General features: G+C 42.6%; 2 protein-coding genes across 4 annotated transcripts in view; both read left to right on the top strand.

Moving 5' to 3' along the window:
- Positions 1-9,657, top strand: part of MSN (moesin) — a 37,295-nt gene extending 27,638 nt beyond the window's left edge. For all 3 annotated transcript variants that reach the window (XM_052672738.1, XM_052672737.1, XM_052672739.1), the window contains 9 exons: positions 40-123; positions 478-624; positions 1,080-1,176; positions 2,522-2,685; positions 3,159-3,289; positions 3,959-4,119; positions 4,597-4,689; positions 5,125-5,358; positions 6,426-9,657. In XM_052672738.1, the coding sequence (XP_052528698.1) occupies positions 40-123; positions 478-624; positions 1,080-1,176; positions 2,522-2,685; positions 3,159-3,289; positions 3,959-4,119; positions 4,597-4,689; positions 5,125-5,358; positions 6,426-6,590 (1,276 nt within the window). In that variant the 3' untranslated portion in view covers positions 6,591-9,657. The remainder of the gene's footprint in view (positions 1-39; positions 124-477; positions 625-1,079; positions 1,177-2,521; positions 2,686-3,158; positions 3,290-3,958; positions 4,120-4,596; positions 4,690-5,124; positions 5,359-6,425) is intronic.
- A 3,996-nt stretch (positions 9,658-13,653) lies between these two features.
- On the top strand, positions 13,654-18,712 carry LOC128075750 (adrenodoxin-like protein 2, mitochondrial). Its single transcript, XM_052672740.1, has 4 exons — positions 13,654-15,522; positions 17,013-17,137; positions 17,644-17,773; positions 18,019-18,712. Exons 1-4 carry the CDS (start codon positions 15,107-15,109, stop codon positions 18,137-18,139), a joined length of 792 nt encoding a protein of 263 aa, XP_052528700.1. The 5' UTR covers positions 13,654-15,106; the 3' UTR covers positions 18,140-18,712.
- The last annotated feature ends 2,769 nt before the right edge of the window (positions 18,713-21,481 follow it).

The raw sequence follows: 21,481 nt of genomic DNA, 5'->3' as shown, positions 1-21,481 counted from the left end.
GCAGTGGCTGGTCTCAAAAATCCAGTGTATTCTTTCTAGAGTTCTGGAGCAGCACAAGCTTAACAAGGACCAGTGGGAGGAGAGGATCCAGGTGTGGCATGAAGAACATCGAGGAATGATTAGGTAACTGATGCATGTGAAACTGCTGTATTTAAGGTAGTGTGATATATGCTAGTGTATACTGTATGAAGTCGCACAGTAATCTGCAGCTTGCTCCAGCATGAGTTAGCATTCATCAGTTTATTCTACTGAGAGTAACTAGGCCAATGTGCCTCTGACCTTGATAGTCCATGTAACTGGCTGATGTTAGTAAAAACAAAACTAGACTTGCAGAGCTTGTTCACTCTTGTCTTCAAGGATGATTCTTGGAATCTTTGGCTAGTCTATTGCTGTTCTATCTGTGTAGATAGTCAGCACCTTCTTGATGAAATGGCTTATTGACTTGATAAAGAATATCTTTCTTTTTGCATAATACAGAGAAGATGCTGTTTTGGAGTACCTAAAAATAGCACAGGACTTGGAAATGTACGGTGTGAACTACTTCAGCATTAAAAACAAAAAGGGCTCTGAACTCTGGCTAGGTGTAGATGCTCTTGGACTCAACATTTATGAGCAGAATGACAGGTAATAAATCCACTCTCCTCATCATTGACTTCTTGTCCTTTTCAGTGTAAAGGTAGTTAAAAGTAATTGTTAATCTGCTCTGGTATTTTGCTCTTATACTGAACTCTGCTGCTTATGTGTCATTCTTAGTTGTGTTTTTGCTAGAATGCCCCATAAAATGTGCTGCTTAGGAGCAAAACCCATGAGACACTCAAATCTTACCACGCTAGTTTTACCTCTATCCTTTGTCTTCCTGATGTGGATGCATTCTTCAGCTGTTCTCCATTTAATCAAACAGGATTGGAAAACTGCTCCCTAGTTCATTTATCTGACCAGTTTTATTTGCTTATTCCAGTCAACCTGAGAGTACTGAAATGTCACGAGGGCAGGTTTTTCAGAATTTTGAGCTTTATGTTGTAGTTCAGGAATTTGAAATGCTGTGGGACTTATATCTCCTCTGTTTTCTGCTTCTGCAGGCTAACACCAAAAATTGGATTCCCTTGGAGTGAAATCAGAAATATTTCTTTCAATGACAAGAAGTTTGTAATCAAGCCTATTGACAAGAAAGCACCAGTAAGAAGCAACAGCCATATTAAAGCTTTTGAACTTTCCGTTTCTTCTTAGATGAATTGTAGAATGGTTTGGTTTGGAATGGACCTGAAAGGTCATCCAGTTCCACCCCTGCTGCTGTGGTCAAGGTTGCCCTCTCACCAGATCAGGCTGCCCAGGTCGCATTCAGCCTGGCCTCCAGGGAAGAGGCACCTACACTTCTGGGCAGTCTGTATCAGGGCTTAACCATCCTTTGAGTAAAAGAATTTCCTTCTAGCATCTAAACCAAATCTTCCCTCTTTTAGTTTAAAGCCATTCTCCATTGCTACTGGATCATATAAAATGAATGATCAGTTGTCTGTGGTTTTACTTATTTTAGTTGTAAATATTATTTTTATCAGTAACATCAGTAGTTGCTTAAGTAGTTCTCTACTACCAGTTTGGGGCAGTATGTCAAGAATGTATTGAACTGCAATAAGGGGATAGATGGAAATTGGTTCAGGCTGGGAAGGGAGGCATTTGTTCACTGCAACTTTATGCTGTCCAAAGTCAGAGAGAGAGAGGCTTTTTGCTTAGGGTTTCTGGTTCTCCTACAACCACTTTAATTCTCTGATTTGATTAGGGGATCTGAAGCACCTGTGCTAACTGTTGTATGCTTCCATTGACTTTAGTAGCATGGGATCATCTTTCACTGTGTTTTACTTGAAGCTGAAGCTTTGCATCATTTTGTAGGGTGCACTGGGAACATTTTTTCCTTATTTATTTGAATGAACATTATTTAAGTTAATTTACTCTTTGAGGCCTGTTAATATCCTGTGTCAGCTGATACCTTCTGTTCTTCTGGTCATTCTTGGGTTTTTTTCAGCTGCTTGGAAGCATTTTCTTGCTGCTGTTTTTGTTTTAACAGAATTAAGTTATTTTTCCTTAGGACATAATTTTTAACACTCTGTGGCATAAGAGAAAAACTTACACATGATCTGGATGACCAGATTTAAAGAATTAAGTGGTAATAAAAGTGGAGGAAGGCACAGCCTCAGTGTTCCTAGTAAACTCACCCATGGTTGGACATGATTGTATTTCTAATGAAACAAAAGAGCCAAGCTGCTACATACTGTGTACTACAAGTGCTTTACGATGATACCAAGTAGACTGTAACAGGAAGTTAGGCAATTCTGCCCTGTGTCAATTTATCATCTTGAATTTCACTCCTGAAAGATGGAGGTCTGTCTACTACCAGCGGTGAATTAGACACTGATCAGAAATGCTGGCTAGCAGTATTAGAAAGTTGAGTTTTGGTGTGTGTTGCATACATACAGAGTTTTACCACACCGAAGGAACAATTTTAATGCTGCCTTTTTCTTGTCCCAAGGACTTCGTATTCTATGCCCCTCGGTTGCGGATTAACAAACGAATCCTGGCACTTTGTATGGGAAACCATGAGCTCTACATGCGCAGACGTAAACCAGATACCATTGAGGTGCAGCAGATGAAAGCACAGGCTCGGGAAGAGAAGCATCAGAAACAGATGGAGAGGTCTGTGCAAGGTTCTGAGTAACCCGGGTTTGGTTGATCACTCCACAGTAGTATCATGTGCTAGATAGAAGTGCTGGCAGCATGCATGTTAACCTGCTTGAGCCAAGAATGGGAAGACTTCTTTCTGCTTCAGTATATCTAATGAGATGATGGAAGTGGCTCTCATCACAGGTGTGGTTTACCACCACTTCCTTGGAATTAAATGCGTGCCCATCTATTTGAAAGGGTTAATCTGAATCTTGATATAAGGATCTTCAGTTAGTGGAAGTTCATAATAGTAATGCTACTAAGGTGAATGCCAGCAGAGCAAGCTTTTTGTTTCTTCACTTCACTTTAAAAGGAGCACATATGGAGTAAAGATCATCAGCTGAGTGATCTAGCGCATTTCTCTTGTGTGCTTATAGTTTCACTAGAAAGAACTACAGACTACAGCTGTAAATTATAAATTGCATTATGACTTTCCCCATTATCAGAGCCCTGCTGGAGAATGAGAAGAAGAAGAGGGAATTGGCAGAAAAAGAGAAGGAGAAGATTGAACGTGAGAAGGAGGAGCTGATGGAAAAACTGAAGCAAATTGAGGAGCAAACCAAGAAGGCTCAGCAAGGTAATAGAAAATACTCCAGTATTTCATTAGATGCACAGTCTGGGTAGTCTGAATGAGAAAGATTCAAATAATAAAGCTAGGAGCATCTCCAATTCATTCAGATTCCAGTATTTTGTGCTGGCTAATGTTAAGGCCCTAGTTTAGCCTTCTGAAGCTGAATGCAACTCAGCAGATGCAAATACTCTGAAGTATGGCTTGTATTTAAGAGGTGGGGGGCATCCAAGCTGCCTCTTTGGCAGCTAGATTCTCTTTCAGTTGTCCACATGCCAGCTGGAAGCTTTATCTTAGCACATCTGTAGAGGAAAGAGTCAGAAAGTGTAGCGAGGGTCATATCAACCAGTGCCCTGGCTTTTACAATCTAGTTGCTTGGCCAGCATTACTTTGCAGTGCCCAATTGGAATGCAGCATGTTTTTCTGTCTTTAAGGATGTCATTTCGAGATGGATACTTCCCACAAATCAATCAGCAAGTAATCTGCTGGCTTGCAGGTCTAGCTCTTCATCTTTAATCTCCACTTGCAATGTAAAGTGGAGGAAAGGGCATACATAGTTGCTTGAGTCTGACCATTCTCTCTATAGGAAAGATTCCATCCAGGAGGTAGGGATAAGGGCACTCTCCTACTACCTTTTTTGCTTTATTTCTCTTCAAATGTACTCTGCTATTCCTTCAGAACTGGAAGAACAGACCCGTAGAGCCATGGAGCTGGAGCAGGAAAGAAAGCGAGCTCAGGAGGAAGCAGAAAAACTGGCTAAAGAACGTAGAGAAGCAGAAGAGGCAAAGGAAGCCCTGCTAAAAGCATCCCATGATCAACAAAAGACCCAGGAACAACTGGTGAGTGGGTTAGCTGAAAATGTGGTAGGGCAGTGACATTGTAGGGGTCTTTTTAAGGTCATAGAACAAATTAAGCTATGAATATAGTGAAGAAGTATGTTTTAGTTCTTCAGGATAGACATTAAAGATGATGAATTAAGATTTAAATATGCATGTTTGTATCTATTTGTGCAGTACACTGAGACTGATTTTTTTTTTTTAACTTACAATAGTATCTGATGCTGAGAACAGCATGTAGAACTCATTAATTGCTTTCCTTCGCTTGAGTTCAAAGATGTGAGTACTGTAGCTGTATTTGGAGGAGGAAAAAACCCTCAACAGAACCCTTTCTTTTTTTCCACTTGCATCATTTAGATATCAGTGGGACTGAAGTATCCTCCTTACAAGAAATGTGTTAGAGATACTGTTTTTATTCAGAACTTGGATTAATGCTTCATTTAGGAAGTACTTCTCCTTTGTCCCCACTTTCCTTTGCAGGCTGCTGAAATGGCAGAACTCACAGCTAGGATCACACAGCTGGAATTGGCCAGGCAGAAGAAAGAGAGTGAGGCCCAGGAGTGGCAGCAGAAGGTAAAGCAGAATCTGAAGTAGCAGCAGTAATTTCTGTGGAGTTAATCTTCATTTTGTTTTGTGACCTAAACTACTACATTAGAATACTGCCACTAGACGAGGTGTCTGCAAGCTGAGGCTGTTGCAAATATGCAGCTTTATGGTTTTTTGTTTTGCTTTTTTTTTTTGTCTTGTAAAATGAGTGCTGCATTCTAACTCCAGCTTGGAATAGTTTGATTAGACCTATAGGTCATTTTCCATGGGTTATAACCATTCCTTAAATCTCTGATGTGTAAGCCAGCAGAAAATGTTGCTAGTGACTGTGACTGAGTAGTTTTGGAACACACCGCTTCAGTGTGAAAGAGGTGTAGGGCTCTTAAGTAGCGTTTCTGTGTGCTTCTGCAAGAAGTTAGTCACATCTGAGTTGCACAGACTAAGTGTGGTCTCTTATTGCAGGCACAAATGGTGCAGGAGGACCTAGAAAAGACCAAAGAGGAGCTGAAGACTGCCATGAGCACTCCTCATGTCACTGAGCCAATGCACTCTGAGAACGAGCATGATGATGAGCAGGATGAAAATGCAGCAGAAGCCAGTGCTGAGCTTCGATCAGAGGCCACCATCAAGGACCGCAGCGAGGAGCAGCGTACCACTGAAGCAGAGAAAAACGAACGAGTGCAGAAACACTTGAAGGTAAAAAGTTTGCAGCCGAGTGTATGTGCATGGGCATTGCTTCTATTCATTTTGTCACTGTGACTGTGAGCTTTTACAGGAATTCCTTGAAACGGAAGGAATAAAAGAAGGGAGTAGTGAATAGTGAGTGAAGGAAAAGGTGATCATGACTTGATTGGATTGCTGCTTACCATTAGGGAAAAGGGGCAGAACTTGTCTCTAGTTCATTTCTATTTCATTGGAAACAGCAAAGTCTTTTCAAGCAATGCCAAGAGGCAGCATCTGTGAGATAGAGTGTGCTTGTGTGAGTCTTGCCAGCTACCTGACAGCTGTTCAGAGTCCAGCTGAAATGAATTGGAAGGCTTGGTTGAATTCTTATTCTGCAATAGGCTGTAACTGTCCTGTCTGAACAGATTGCACTGCGAAATGCTGATAGTAGCTGCTACAGCTCAGCGTGTGTGGGGGAAGAGGGGGTAGGAATGTTTTACCTCCTCCTCATAAGGAATTCCACTCTTCAGGTATTGATGCTTAGAAAGTGGTAGTAGCTTGTTTTCTGTAGGTTTTCTTTTAAAATGTCTTCTGGCTGCATGGCTTGGAACAGACTTGGCTTGTTTTGTGTCATGCTGTGTTGGTCATGCATAGGTAGAATGGCAGAGGTGTCCTCTGTCATGCACAACGCATTTCTTCTGTGGTAGAAGGCTAGTAGTTGCTTGATTTCTGCAAGGCAATCTTGAAGTCTGTAGGTATTTCTCCACTGGACTTTCTCCTTCCTCTGAAATAAATTAGTGACAGTCTTTCTTACTGTGCTGGACAAAGATAAGTAAGGTGGAAGCACCTGCAGTTTACTATTTTCAAATATAGAGAAAAAATATTTGCAACTTCCACACAATTGCTTAGGTTGGAAAGGATCTCTTGATAATCTAGTCTCACTGTTCTGCTCAAGAAGGCTCAGCTGGAGAAGGTTGCCCAAGACAGTATGCAGTTGAGCTTATTTGTTTCCTGTGTAGGAGGATTAACAAGGAACTTCCTTGCCTGGCACTGAGGTTCTGGCTTGGCTAACCCACTGCTGTCTTTGTCCCCTTCACTAGGCTCTTTCCTCAGAGTTGGCAAACGCTCGGGATGAAACCAAGAAGACGGCCAATGATATGATCCACGCTGAGAACATGCGGCTGGGCCGAGACAAGTACAAGACCCTCCGTCAGATTCGGCAGGGCAACACCAAGCAGCGCATTGATGAGTTTGAGTCCATGTAAACTCTCCCCTGCGCTTGCCGCTCTGCAGTCCCTTCTCCCTTCTTTCTCATCCTCTCCCATCACTCACTCATAATCGTGCTGTGCTGGAACCACTACAGAAGAGCGACCATGGTCTTATTTATAGAGTTTTTGGTAAATGCTGGAGTTCAGCAACAGAAGAAAGAATGACACTTGCATATTCCTGGGGTAGCTTGGGAAAGCTAACTTGTATTAGGGCAAATCTGAAATTTTATGACTTTGGGTAAAGTCGTACTGCATTTAGTTTTGCTTACTGAAATGGCTGTGTAACTGTTCTCTCTCATTGAGTAGGGAGGCCAGTAGATACTTTCTCTGAACTATATAAAGTGCTAATAGTTTGACATTGTGCCTTCCTACTAACTTGCACAAGCTTCAGTATTAAGCTCTGAGGCCAGGATCTAAATTTCTGATGTCATTAAGGGTCTGAATCACGTTGTTGAGATGGAGAACCTGGAGTCTGGGAAGAAGGGTTGGAGGTAGAATGTGGACTTAGTTTCTAAAAGACCAAAGCTTTTGTCCTTTAAACGTAAGCAGACCAAACAGAATCTGTGGCATTCCTGCTGGTGTTACCTTTATTGTTTAAAGATGAAACATGAAATTTCCTAATCACAAGGAGGCCTTTGAAATATTTTCACTGATATGGGATATATTGGATGCCTTGACTTCCAGGCTTTCTGGAATAAGTTTTCCTCTAGGTAAATGGCTTAAATGGCTTTGTTTGCTGTTATTTTGTCTGACTTGAATGTAACTAGTGAGGCAGAGATAGCTGAAGAACACTGCCTTTCATCTTGAGGTCACCACTGAAAATGGAAAGGCGTAAACAGAAATTCAAACAACTGAAAACTCCTGTAACTATATTTCTTTTGCTGAAGCAGTACATTTCTAGTCAGATGGGGTGACTTCAGTTTTTTTCCATGAGGCCTTTTTAGCATGTAGTCATTGGTGCCTTATGACTGTATGGATCTACTGTAGCTCAGATGTCTTTGTTTAAAATAGATACACTCATAAAAAGTGAAGAACAGCCGAGGACCAAAACTGTTTTGAATCTGGGTCATGTAGAAACAAAGCCGTAGCTGTGTCTTCCTGGCTTCCAGCAGCATTTCAAGGGAGAGGGTCATGAGATTTGTCCAATTGTTGCCTTAATCTTCACTAGCATTTTGCCAGATTCCTGGCTCGAGTGTGTGTGTGTTTTTTTTTTCTCCAGAAGGATGCTTTGCCTTTTTGTAGTTTCTAGTTCAGAGGGTTCTGTCTCTTAAGAGGAGGACAGTGGTGGCTGTGGGGAGACTCGTCCTGTGTTAATTGTTGTAATCACTTTCTATCCATTCCTACCAGGCTACCAGGGTCCTCCTTGTCATTTCTAAGGAGGGAACAGCCATGTATGCTCAGGGTTGAATTGGATTTAGCCTTGATCCTTTATAGAAGGAAATGTGGACCCCTAGAAGAGGCCTCTTAACGATGGATTTCCTCTACAATGGTGTCTTCATTTGCTTTGCCCTTCTTAGTACAGCTTGTTCCTATAGAAAGTAATGGGGCTAGCCTATGATTTATTTTCTTGCCTAATGTGATTCTAAATTAATGTGATTCTAAATCTTTCTCAATTTTGTGGATGCCCTCTTTATCTGTATGGTATCACTGCTCATGATGATTCACATCTGAATGCTGAAGTGTTTTCAGCTCCTATTATTATAAGCAAAGGAGGAATGTGCCAAAAAAGAAATGTCCACATCAGTGTTAATGAACTGCAGTATTTCCTTAACAACTCCTTGGGCTGCTAGAAACAACCTCACCAGTGTTGTATTTTTTTGGAAGCAATACATGTCTGTGAGTAATCCATGGAAATACCAATCAACCAAACTATGGTTAGAAGTTTAGTGTGCTACTTCTGAACATCCTGATTAGTGGTATGGGAGCCCCCTTTACCCTCCTGGACAGAACATGGGAATGCAGGAAGCTTTTGGCTGACCAAAAACATGTGCTCCAGTACTTTGAAAGTCACAAATGGAAGATTGCAGTTAAATTTGTCAGAACGGATTTGCATATTTCTGTACTGAAGGGTTATTGGCACTGACTCTATGCGAGTCTCATTACTGGTGGAGCAGACAACCATTACACTTCTCTTCTGGTGCTTTAAAGCTGGTTCTCAGCACTTGTGCTCTGTCCACAGCAACTATTGGTGCATTTGCAGGGAAATAAAGCCCTTATTACATTAAAACAGTTTCCTAACAATCTGATATATAGTGCCTGAAATATGTGTTCAAATAATAAAACAGTGAACCTTTCTGCTCACACAACATTGCTGAACTCGTGTTACGATGCTGGCATATCTTGTTTATAAGGTTTGGTGGTTGTTTTTTTTTCTTAAATCATTCTAGTTCCAGTTGGTCCAATATAGAATAGAACAGCCTGTGCCAGTGACCTGACCTCACTCTTTGTAGTTGTTTCAGCTATGCCTTCTTCTTAAGCAGTATTATATTCCAGTGGTATCTAATGATATTTGATTTCAATACTTCTAGCTATGCACAATTAGAAAACTAGAAAATATTAGTTGTGGGATGGAGGATGTTTATGGTCCCCTTCCCTTGGAAATATATACTGTATTATAAAGAAATGATATTTTGCAAGAAAACTAATGTAAGAAGCTTTCAGTATTACAGTGAGATTTGTAGGCATGTTTTTTAATTTTTATTTTTCAGATTTGTTTTTCTTCCTTTCCATGTCCCAATTCAAATGGATAACTACTCCTCATGGGGGTGGAGGGAGGGAAGAAGAAATACCTTATCAAATGTTTGCCTGGCTTGATTTATCTCTCTTTTTTTTTCTTCTATTTTTTGTTGTTGTTGTCGCTGTAAATTATTATTTTTTTGACCAGCCTTTTTACTGGATTGTAATAAAACACATTTTCTTAGGGTTATGGAGTAATTCATGGATCCATGTGGTTATTTGCAAATAGACCCTTGATATTAAGGCTTTTTTTTTTCCTGTTTGGGAGGAGCTGTTAAAATCCATACCCTGTTCTTCCTACAGTGCCAATAAAGTTTAGAGAAATTCAGCAGATGGTGTCTGGATGATTGCTTAAAGTTTGCTTTCAGTCTAGCAGTGTGCTTCCTAGTTAGATGTCTGACACATGACCCATAGAAGGTCAGCCTGAGTGTAAGTTTTAATTTAATGGAGGGTAAATTTGTATCGCATTTAACTTCTGCAGCCAGAGGAGGAGGAAAAATCGTTTCAAGAATTTGCCAGCTGAACACCTGGTGTGTAGGGCTGTGCCCAGGCCCTGGAGGAATCTAGCAACAGGTGAGTTTGTAAGAAGGTCGCCAGCCTTGGCCTTGCTGCACGTCTCACCTGTGTTTGTCTGAGCCTGGCCCTTCACTGTTGATTTCAACCTCATTTGTTTCACAGCTACTTTGCTCTGGCTTTCTTTCTGTTTGTGTTTCCTAAGGATGCAAGACAGGGCCCAGTGATGGAGGAATATGGCCACTGCCAACTTTCTGCTGATGAACTTGATCTTCATTTGTGTCTGCTTTTCATGTGGTTGTTAAGAGGGTCTTTGCATAGCCTCTATCTCCTGCTTGCTGCCCTGTGAAATAAGGCAAGAGATCTAAAAAAAAACCTGCTGGTACTCAGATTTGCTACTGTAGGAGAAACTTGGAGCAATGGAAACTTCTGAAATCTATATTGGCTTTGGCATGGATACAGTTTTTGTAGGATGGTCTTCCTCATTCCTTCCAGGATTCAAATAAACCCAAACAAGACCAGATGAACTGTAATGTCCACTTGAACACTGCTGTAGTGCATTCTTCAAGAGAAAGCATGCTGATCTGTAAATGCAGCTCTCACAAATGGGTTTCTATCATTTACTACACTTGCTTCTAGGTGGGCAATACTTTCTCACTTACGCTTATGTTTCTGGAGGATCTGGAGACTCCAAAATAGTGTGAAGCTGCATCAGGGTTAGATACTAGGAAAAGGGTTCTTCACCTGAGGGTATTCAGGCATGGAACAGGCTCTCCAGGGCAGACTTCATGGGCCCCAAGCTGCCAGAGCTCAAGGTGCATTTAGACACTGCTCTCAGATGTGGGATTGGAATTTTGGGTGGAGCGAGGGCTTGGACTCAGCGATCCCTGTGGGTCACTTCAAAGATGTTCTGTGATCATCCTAGTCTATCTTTAGACAGGTTGAGATACTAAACTGAATTTATTCCATGTTTCATGTCAGCTGACCTGGGAAGTTTCAGACTTCATGAATCTTGCTGTAGTGGCTCTTCATTGAGAAGGTGCGTCTATGAGCTGTGTTCCAACTTCTTGCAAAGCACAATAATGAAGTGTGTTAAGCATAGACAGTTGTGTGGCAACTGCCTGAAAATCATGAAGACAGGATATCTCCTACTGAGGAAGCACAGAATAACAGGTACAACTAGTTTTCTCCGTGCCATTCAGTGTGACTGTTCTGTTGAGTGCTCCTCAGCTATGTATAACAGTCCTGAGCATGCAGTGTAACTAACTTCCACCTATAATCGGAACGTGGCAACTGGCAGAGAACAGTGTAATTCATCTATGACTGATGTCAACACAGAACTGCTGCATAGTCATGTGCAAGTTGAATCCATGTGTGATGTCAGACATTTCCTTGCAGGAAAATCAGCTCATCTCTAAGAAAAGGCTCTGGGCTGCAGTGCGTATTCAGAGTTAGGCTAAGGCTAGCTTTTGTCTTGCAGGTCTGCAGCTTGGGGACGATGATGCAGGTTGCTGCTACAAAGTAATGCTTGGATGCACACCTGGTTCAGTGTGATAGCTCCCTCAAAGCTACTAGTAATTTTAGGATTGATATTCTCAAATAGCACAATGAAGCTGTTACAGAGAACAGAACAACAAGGAGAAAGGAAAGAATAAGGTGAGTCTGAATAAAGGAGTTTTGGGAGTTCTTTCCAGGATCATCTTTTAAGAAGGCATTTCCTCTGTGTAAGTGTTAATATCGCTCTTAGAGCTTTCTAGTGAGCAGAGTTAGTTGGAAAATTACAAATCCCTGTCACTGTTACTGCCTCCAATTGTGCTCTTTTCAAGAAATACAAGCCAGGGTTGCTCTCTAGTCAAGAGGGGAGGGTCAAGGGAATGTGGAATATCTTGCTCTTGACTTGGAAGGTTATAGAGAAGCTCATCTGTACTCCACATGCAGACATAGTCCCTTCCCATTCATCTCTGAAGCATCCTTGACTGACTAAAGGAGAAGCTGCAAATAAAGGCCTTGCTCGGGTACTGTAACTTGTAGTGGCCTTCACCCAGCCAAGCAGCTGCATTGCCAGAGGTGGCTGTTGTCAAAGAGCTCTGTTAAATTCATTTTGCTTCCCTGATGCAGCATTAGCTCATCTTTGGTGATAGCACTGCACTCTTGCTTCCAGTGGTGAGAATTTGTCCCTTGATTCATTTGTTTTCGGCAATTCTGAAGTTGCTAAACCTTAGAGAAAGGCCAAAGCAAGAAAATGGTAGTCTTGTTTGACAGATATACAGAGAGGCATATTTAAAGCCTTCCCCTGAACCCTTTGGCCCCTACTGGTCAGTGCTTTCAGAGACTTGAGCTCACTTGGTGTAAGCGCTTTGTAGGTTTGAGTTCAGAACATCAGTTTTGGGGCAGCCCTCTTTACCCGGTCCTGCGGGCTTGGAGAAAGCAGAACAAGCACAATTTGTCCTGTTTGCTTATAGAGCACAACAGAGAGTGATGTATTTCTTCCAAGGTAGAACAGAGCTGTGGCTGAGTCTGGCGATTTCATGGAAATCAGTGCAGACTTTTTGCACTACCTTCGTGTGGCCAGACCACCTGCCCTACTCACAAACCTCTAAACAATAATGGAGCCAATTCTGTACTGGGACAGAATGCCAGTCTTCAACTTTGTTATGACTCATTGAGCTGTTTGCTCTGTTCCTTTCTTCTGTCTGGACTACTTTACTTTGCGAGTTCCGCTGTTAAGAACCTGAATTTTATCAAGTATCAGTTTTTCACTGGAGAAAGCAGGTGACAATATGCTGACCTGGTTGGCATCTGTATACCTTGCAGCTCACACATGGGTAGGGACTGGGACAGTTTCTTCTGTGTATATAATTTCTATCCCTTCCCCTTTCTGTCCTTGCGGAAGCTCAGGTGCAGGAAAGGTTGCCTCTGCTGATTCTTCCTCCCTCTCCCTCTGAGGATGGACTTATTCCTCCCTTAATTTATCAGATATTCATTAAATGGTAGTGAAGTTGCTCTCACAAACCCAGAACTGCATACCTATGTACATTAATAACTACAAGATTAGATCATGACTGTCCAACTGCAGTCTCTTGGAAGCTACAAAGTTAACAGAAGAATTCTTCAGGTTTGCACAGTGTGTCTACCCAAAGGAACAAGTGTAAGTCTGCCTGGTGCTGACCATGCCTGTGTATTTGGAAGCCCTGAAACCAACTATGGTTGGAGGAGATGGAGATAGAATCCAGGAAGCCTAAGCATGCTTCTGGCTCTGGAGGGCTGCAACACTATTGCATGAAGTCTTATTGGACCAATGCTGTGCTGATATCAATCTGTTTTCTACTTATGCAACAGTCAGGGGTGGGGGGGATAATTGCATCTCACAGATATTTTGGAAATTTTCTGTGAGGTCCCTGGACTGGGAGGAAAGAAAATTGTCCTTTGGTGCAGAGGAAACTGGGTAATGTATTTCAGGCTAGAAAATCTCTTCATTCCCAGTGTGTGCTAAGGTGTTACTAGACGTGTCAGCACAGCCACTGCGCTGATGGCAGCCTGACCTGCTAGTGAGCAAGAAGAGGCATGTGCATGTGTGTTTGCTGGTGGAAACTTGACTTTTACCAAATTTCTATGAAACAGAGTTAAGGATTCACTTCAGCTATGCCTGTCATTCCTGCTGTGTGCTGACTTTCAAAGCAACATTTTCAAGGGCCTTTTTTTTTTTTTTTTTTAAGTGGGGATTTTTAAATCTCCTCTATCTTTCTTTTCTCTTTCCGTGGGATGGGTGGTTATTTAACGGCTTTCTATTTGTATCCTGGACTAAATGAAAGAAGTTTTGCTCCGGAAATTCTGGGTTTACTCTTAGGCATGCTGCTAGATAGAATTGGAAGGAAGAAGTAAGGGAATAAAAGAACAAAAAAAAAAACCAACCCAAAATAACAATAACAACAACAAAAAAACACCAAAAAAAAAAAAAACAACCCTGACACCAACAGACTTTTTTCCTCGCTGTTACAAAGACCTTAGCACAGGATATCTGAGCCCAGCTTAGGATGTGGTTCCATCCCACCCTATCATGGCTACTTCTGTTTTCACAAGAAAACTGCTGCTTGCCTCCCTGCAGGATTGGGTGTGATGATCTCAGGCCTGGCTTCCCTCTCAATGCTCTCCTCTCTTCCATCTGGTGGCATTGACCTGTCACTTGCTGTGCTCTGAGTTCCTGGCAAGGAGAGAGGTCAGTGTCAGGCAAACACACAAATGTCCTTGCTGTGAAAACTGCTGCACATACATCTAGTTTATCTCTTGTTTCAAGGTTTGCTGGAGATAAGATGCTTTGTGGTTTGTTTGTTTGGATCACTGGTTTGCCTGCTGCACCTCTTGATGGTGCCTGAGAAGTGAAGGCAGGATTGGGCACAGGATGTGAGTGCATGGAGAGAGGAACGTTTTACAGCCAATTCTCATTCTTATACTTCAGATTTTTTTCTCCTGTATGGAGTGATTAAAAAGTCAAATTTCAAAAGTTGTTGTCTATGCCGGCTAGTATTATATTATTTCATTAAAAAACTTGATTAAATCAAGCATCCTAATGAATGGTGAACTGTTAATTGGAGGGACAATTCAGGATCCTGAGATGAGAGCTGTTCTCACACTCCGCAAAAAACAAACAAACAAAAAAACCAACAACCAAAACTGAAACTGTCCACTGCAGAGTTTTGTTTCTCAGGCAAAGTGATTTACCCTGGAGCAGAGCAACACTATACTGATGTCACTGTTTCAGGAAACAAACTGGAAGATTCCTCTTGGAAGCTTCACAAGCATGAAATATCAGTTACTGTGAAATGTGATCCCTATCTGTGCCTCTGTGGCACTTTTCAACGGAGAATTTAACAACTGAAAGAACCGTGGCTGCTTTTTGTGACTGTCCTGGGAAGTGTATGAATGAATATTCGCATTCTGCAGCTGGGAGCCTGCAGTACTGGGGAACGATGTAGCCAGATGTTGTCCATGTCAGGAGGATGTCTGAGTAAGTCTGCCTTTCACCCTGTTTGTGTAAGAACTGATTGGGCCCCCATGTGTCTTCACAAGGCACCATCATTCAGGCCTTCAGTGTTTCCATTACTCTACTTTTCCAATAGTCAGTTTGTTACCATCTCCCTGTCCCCTAATATAGTTAGACACTGCACTGAACACAGCTCCTAAAATTTGGATTTGGGGCTAGTTTCTGTAAGGGAAGTCTGGAAGGCAAAACAAGAGGAATCTTCCTCGGGGACTGATGTGAGGAAATGATGCTTGTTACAGTACTTTGCTCAGTACCCCTGAGTGCTCTGTTACAACCACAAGTGGGCTGGAGAGCAGCAAGATTCATGCACAACTCCTCCCGCTCCTCCTCCCTCCCCAGAGAGGCTGTCCTTACTTTTTTCTATTCCCCCCTCCTCCCCCCCACCATATTTATAACTCTTACTCTAGCTTGCCTTGCAACAGAAGACATCCCAGGAAGCACAAAGAAAGACCTCAGTAGCATGATAGCTCAAGGCATCTCGGGGCTCATGCGACCCTTGTTAAGTGGACTGAAAGTGAGTAAAACTCACTTTGTTTATTTCTGTGAGGTGACTGGGCAGAATTGCTTACGATCAAAGCAGATGTCAAGAAGAGGCTTCAGCTCCACATGCAAGCTCCAGTGTTCTCCTGGGGAATCGAGGTGAGTAAAATCCTTACCTTACCTGTATATCGCTGTACTAAGAAGTAGCTTTTCAGAAGGGAAATGCATTGAACTCTACCTTGGCCCCCACGTAAGGAAACTGGTGCAAAGCATGATCTGTAAGGGAGAGGTGGATAAGGCTACGTAGATGTTGATCTGGGATGAAGATTGTTTAGGGAACTGATCTGTGAGAGGTACTGCTCCCCTGTTTCTGGAAGCTTCTGAAGCCATGGAGGCCACAGCTAGTGCCTGGATTCTGAACATGAGTATATCATATGGCACATGAATTCATGCACTATCGAGGTCCCGTTAGGGACCATGAGGCCTTTGAGGAATGGGGATGGTAGGCAGGTCAGGTCAGGTACCTGGGCATCCTGCTGTGCAGAGGTGAGATGATCACTGAGGTGCTCTGTGAATTGCAGATTCTCTCGCGTTTCTTATCTCTGCTGCTGTAAATGCAGAGTGGGGAACTGATGTTGTCTGCCACTCTAGGAAGCAAAATACTCTCTCTAGACAATTGGAATCTTCACTGCCATGCCTTCCTGGAATGTTCTTCCTGACAAGATATGGGGAATGTAGATCAAATGCTCATCTGCTGAGATGGTGGCTGTAGGTGGCAGGGGCTGTACAAGACCACATCATCTATGTCCTGCGAGGCTTCCAAGTGCAGCGTCACATGCTGGGTTTTGCTGAGGCTGCTTACTTAGGTTAGGATATGCAGTTCATCATAGCGGTTGAGTTTGTGAGTTGAACTGTGCTGTGAATGTTGGTCAGAAGTTGCCCTGATCTGGAGGAGATGGAATGAATGCTGTTTCTCTTGTTTGTAGATGCAGTTTCCCCAACTCAGCATTAAGTGATGCTGATGGCCTTGTCCTTAATACTACTAGATTAAATTCTGTAGGCCATCAACACAACCAGTTATTTCTCCTAAGTAAGGATTGTATCAGCGCAGAGGACATTATTCAGCATGATTGTTCTGTAAGCTGGGCTGAGCATGTCTTATCACAAGAAAGCCCACTGTGATGGAGCTCACACAAGAAGTGAGCACTTTGTGAAGGAATAACAAGCAGAAAAGGAATGGTCAGCAAGCAATTCCCTTGGGAAGGGAGGGAGAAATGATGAGTGAATGACAACATCCTTTATCACTTACTATTATTAGATCCTGTGGGCTTCTCTTGTTATTACTGCATTTGGGATTAACATCCCAGGCTCCACAACATACCAGCCCAAGCAGAAGCATTGCAGAGCCTCTGCATTTATTCACTCACAGCTGAACATTTATTTTGAGAGAAGTGTGGTAAAATAGGGACTACTGTGGGTCAGCTCAGATTTGAACTGCTCTAATTTGTGCATTTCCACTGAGAACTGGCAACCTGAACGTCTTCTAATGTGTGTAGTGTAATCTCTCAGGTATTCAGCCAAAAGGCTTTGGCAGCGGATGTGCAGGAGAAGATGGGATCCTCTAATTTTTTTGCAAACTTTTCCTACAGCTCGGCAGATTCAGTGACAGTGCATTTTATAAATCGGGATGGAGAGCGACTCACAACCACGGCCAAAGAAGGGGAGAGTCTGCTGGAAGTGGTAGTCAACCAAAACTTGGCCATTGATGGATTTGGTAGGTGTTGGAGATGGATATGTACTCTAAGGAGTTCTGTGTCCAGTGGGTACTTGGGAATAGTACAACTGCACACACAGTACCGTGTTCTGAGGAGACCAGGAAGCACAGGGAGGATGCATACATTTCTCTCACTAATTTCATCATTAGCACTTGGCTATGCAGTCTGCTTTCCTTGAATTGCTTAAACCTGGGGTCTCAATTTGCATCTGCTTTCTGGCGAGGTTCTTGTCCCAACAGCTGCTCACTGGGCTGTCTTTCCACACTTACCGCCCTGCTGCCTCTGGAATTCCAGTGGCACATTGGTTGGAGCTGAAGTATGAGTATGAAAACCTTGATCCTCCCAGAGCAGAGGCAGGCTGAAGTCTGTCTTCATCTGCTGTGTCTTCTGGTGTCTCTTTTGACATGCTCTAGGTCTGCTAAACGACCTTTCCTCCCACTATTTCCAAAGATCATCTCTCTTTACCCGAATGTTTTTGCTGATTTGCTGCCACTTCTTCTACCAGGTGCATGTGAAGGGACATTAGCTTGCTCCACCTGCCACCTCATCTTTGAGAAAGATGCCTTTCAAAAGCTGGATGCCATCTCAGATGAAGAGATGGACATGTTGGACTTGGCATATGGACTCACAGAGACGTAAGTATACCTGCTGGCAGCAATAGATGCTCAAAACCCTGCTGAGACAGATTCTCAGCAACTGTTTGGCACCCATTTCCAAAGGAACAGGTTGTTCTATATTGCAACTGTGCCTCTAGAGCTGTTTTCTTTTGGGTCTTTTGCTTCTGTGAAAAGTAATCTTGGACCAAATATTCCAATGTGAGTTGGGAATTTCTTCCTTTACTGTGGAAACAAATGAACTTCACTTAATATTTTCTTCTCAGATCTCGCCTTGGATGCCAGGTGCGCATTAAGAAGTTGATGGATGGTCTGACAGTGCAGGTCCCCGTGGAAGTATCAGATATTAGGAATCAGCTGGAGGTTGGAAAGCAAAGCAAGCAGTAACCAGAAACAATTCCTTCACAACCTGCCTCCTTAGGTGTGGAGGGACACTTTGCTTTATGTTAACACCAGTACTCTGCAGCTGGTTTATGGTAGACAATAGAAGTCTGGTTTAGTATATATGACTGTTCAGCAAATCTCTTATTTAAACAAAGCTTAATGCTAGGATTTTCAACGTAAGTTTTAAATAAGTGTTCTCATGAGCACAACTGGATGAAAACATGTGGCTTTACAATTCTCTGGTAGCAGTAAACATTTGTATTGTGTGTAACTCATCTCCTTTTAAATTTAAGTATTCCACTATTCTATGTAGCTACTGGGAATTCTGTGATGTTCTATTACTTAACTGCAGAGCAGATCTTTCCCAATTTGGGAAGCTTGAGAAGAGGTAGCTGTTCCAAAAGCAAGGCTGTGCTACTTGGCTTGATGACATCGACAATCTTAGTCTGCTTAGCAGGAGCATTTGAATGCATGTCACTGAATTGTTATGTGCCATGATATGCTAATTTCTCTAAATAACACATTTTCTCATTAATGTATTGCAGCCGTACATAAAATAAAATCCTAATAATCAGGCTTTTAGGTCTGTAAATATGCTTTTCTTGTAACATCAGTCTGGTTGCAGTAGAACTAGTATAGGGAGAATTTAGATGTAGTAACCTACTGTCCCAGTTACCACTGTTTCCCCCTCCCCCCCCCCCCCCCCCCCTTGTTTTAGGTGGCAAGGTTGACATGTTCGCTCAGAATGGTGGAGAGAATCCATGACATGTAATCAAATGTAGCTGAAATGCCAAGTCAGAACCTGATGGAGCACCTGGTGGGAAAGCAGGGCCAGTTCAGGAGAGCTCAAATGCAAGCAATGCAGCTGATGATGGAAGGGATGGAGCCAGAATCCACCCCTTCCCATTTAAGGGCTGGCAGTGGAGGTGAGAGGGTATCTTGCTAGAGATCCCTGCCTACCTGAGGCCTTCCAAATGTAAATGAGTTTTCTTCCTTTGTTTCTGCATCCACAGCTGCTGGTTTTGGGTTTGTCCTCATTTGCTGCAGCTGAAGATATTGCCACTCTGCTCTTATTGCTGTACTTCCCCTCACTTCATAGTGTTACAATTAGATAGGTGAAAAATGAATTTTGTAGAGAGGGGTAATATCTCTCATTAGACCTAATACTGTACTGGGGAGGACAGGCACTTTTGGCTATACAAATCCTCCTCTAGATCTGAAAGAACTGCAAAAGCCAAGCTTAAGCATCCTGGTGCAGTGGAAAGCATCCTTTAAAGGTGTTAAAATACATAAAATGATTTTGTCTCATGACTCTGCCTCCTTCCGGAGATTTCCTGCATTATCCTCCAGGTTTGTGCTGGATTTGCAAACCAGGAGCAGTTCAGAAAAACGACAGCATAGTCTTTACCCATTCCACAGCTCTTTAGCCTATTGTTAAATACAAACGCTATGCGGTGCGTCTGAACGTCAGACCTCGTCTGAACGCGAGGGGCTGAGACGGTAACGGCTGATGCTTCGCTCAGACACCAGGTGGAGCTCGTTGTACACCGGCGATTCACGAAACCCAGGGCAGGTAGGAAGGAAGAGGATGAGACTTGGACCTGAGTTTTACTGATATCATCCTATTTCTGTTCTTTACTTGGTCTCTTATGCTCTGACTGGTAACTGGCTCTATCTGAGACATCTCACAGCAGTTATCCGTGGCTGATAATTCCTCCATGCTTCTCTTTCAGACGGGAGTAATTCTGCCATGAACTCTGCTCGTATCACTGTGGTTGAGGGTCAGCGTGTTGCAGTCACTGCAGTTAGGCAGTGACACCCTGTAACTCCCTTGCCTCGGACTTTGATTTATGCTCTGGTCTGTCATGCAGAAATCAATACAAAATTGAATGCCAGAAAAATAAGAATGTGTACTAGGAAAAAAATCCAGGTGCTGCACACTTGTTTGTGATTTACCATGGGCTACAAAAGAGATTCAATAAAAACAGTGAAGCCACTCGGTGCAGTACCACATCCTGTATTCCCATTCCTGATGCTGCCCCTTTGACAAGCTGAGTGTTTGGGGCTTTGCAGTTGTACTCATTGGCTGATTCCTGTTTGTGAGCCTGCAGTGGGACCACAGCTTGCTGCTGGAAGATGCCATTTCTTTTTAGCCAGCGTGAAGCCATGCATTGTTGGGACGGTGAGTGAGGCTATAGCTGTTAGTTTGAAAGGACTGAGCAGTGGCTGTCACATTCCACTCCAGTGTGGTTGCTTTTTGAAGAAAAATGTTTCCAGGGTGAGAGTGAGCTGTTTGCTTTGAAATTTAGGTAGCAAAATCCTTGACAAGTCTGACACTTAAAGGTGCCACAGAGTGTCAGATGGAGACCTGACTTTCCTGATTGTAGGTATGTCAGTAATGAAATTAAGATAGTTGAAATAACTGCAGCTGTTCCCTGGGCACTTCCATCATACTTTCTGTCTACAGGATGAGAAAACAAAATTATATGTGCCAAGCAGAAATGAGAGGAGGCTGAAGTGTGAGTCATTGTCTCCTCAAGGCAAATGAGCTGCTCTTTCTTGGTCTTGATCTTCAGTGTGCAAGGGAAAAGGAAAGCTCCTTGCTTTGAAGTTGGCAGCAGTACTACATGGCTGCCTGAGTGCTGGTGTCTAACAGAGCCCAGAGTTGTCAAGACAACTTGGACTAAATCCCTTTTTTATTTGTTAATCTGAAAGTGAGCAGCAAGGGAAGGGAAATTTGTGTCTACGCCTGAGAGCTGTACATTGAAGGAAAATGTCACTTTTCTGGGTCAAAACAATGTGTCTTTGGTATCACTTGTTCTGAGCAAACAGGGTCATATGAAATTTTTCTCAGGGGCTTTCTTAGTCTTCTGTCCCTAGGAGTTCTATGACTAATGTGCTATATGTATTTTGTTGACCTGGAAGTAAGGGGAAAGAATCTGCTAACTTAGCAGGTGTAGGATTAGTTGCAAAACTGAGGGGAGCATCTTCATCTTCATATCCACAAAGCTAAAATGCCAGTCCTGTATGAGTGCCTGGGCTTGTGGTGAATGAGTGCTCCAGCTTTCACAGCATGTCTAACTGTCAGCTACTGCACGTAATCTGAATAAACATTTTAAAAAAAAGTTAGAAATGTTGAATATGAAAACAGTGATGGCTACCAAAAGGTCTTGTTGAAATGAATTGTACTTATCACACAGGTAAATATTTCCCTGACATTGAACTGAATACCATCTAGCATAAGGCTAAAAAAAGAGTGTGATGATCCGTAGGAGCAGACGCTTGGGCAAAAATGTTTCTGACCAAAACACACATTTTCTTGGTGCCAAAGTAACTGTTTTACTT

The sequence above is a fragment of the Tympanuchus pallidicinctus genome, unplaced genomic scaffold (genome assembly GCF_026119805.1).
Source record: "Tympanuchus pallidicinctus isolate F22 unplaced genomic scaffold, pur_lepc_1.0 scaffold13, whole genome shotgun sequence".
NCBI lineage: Eukaryota > Metazoa > Chordata > Aves > Galliformes > Phasianidae > Tympanuchus > Tympanuchus pallidicinctus.
The sequence above is the reverse complement of the archived record's forward strand: the minus strand, read 5'-3'. Positions and strand labels throughout refer to the sequence as shown.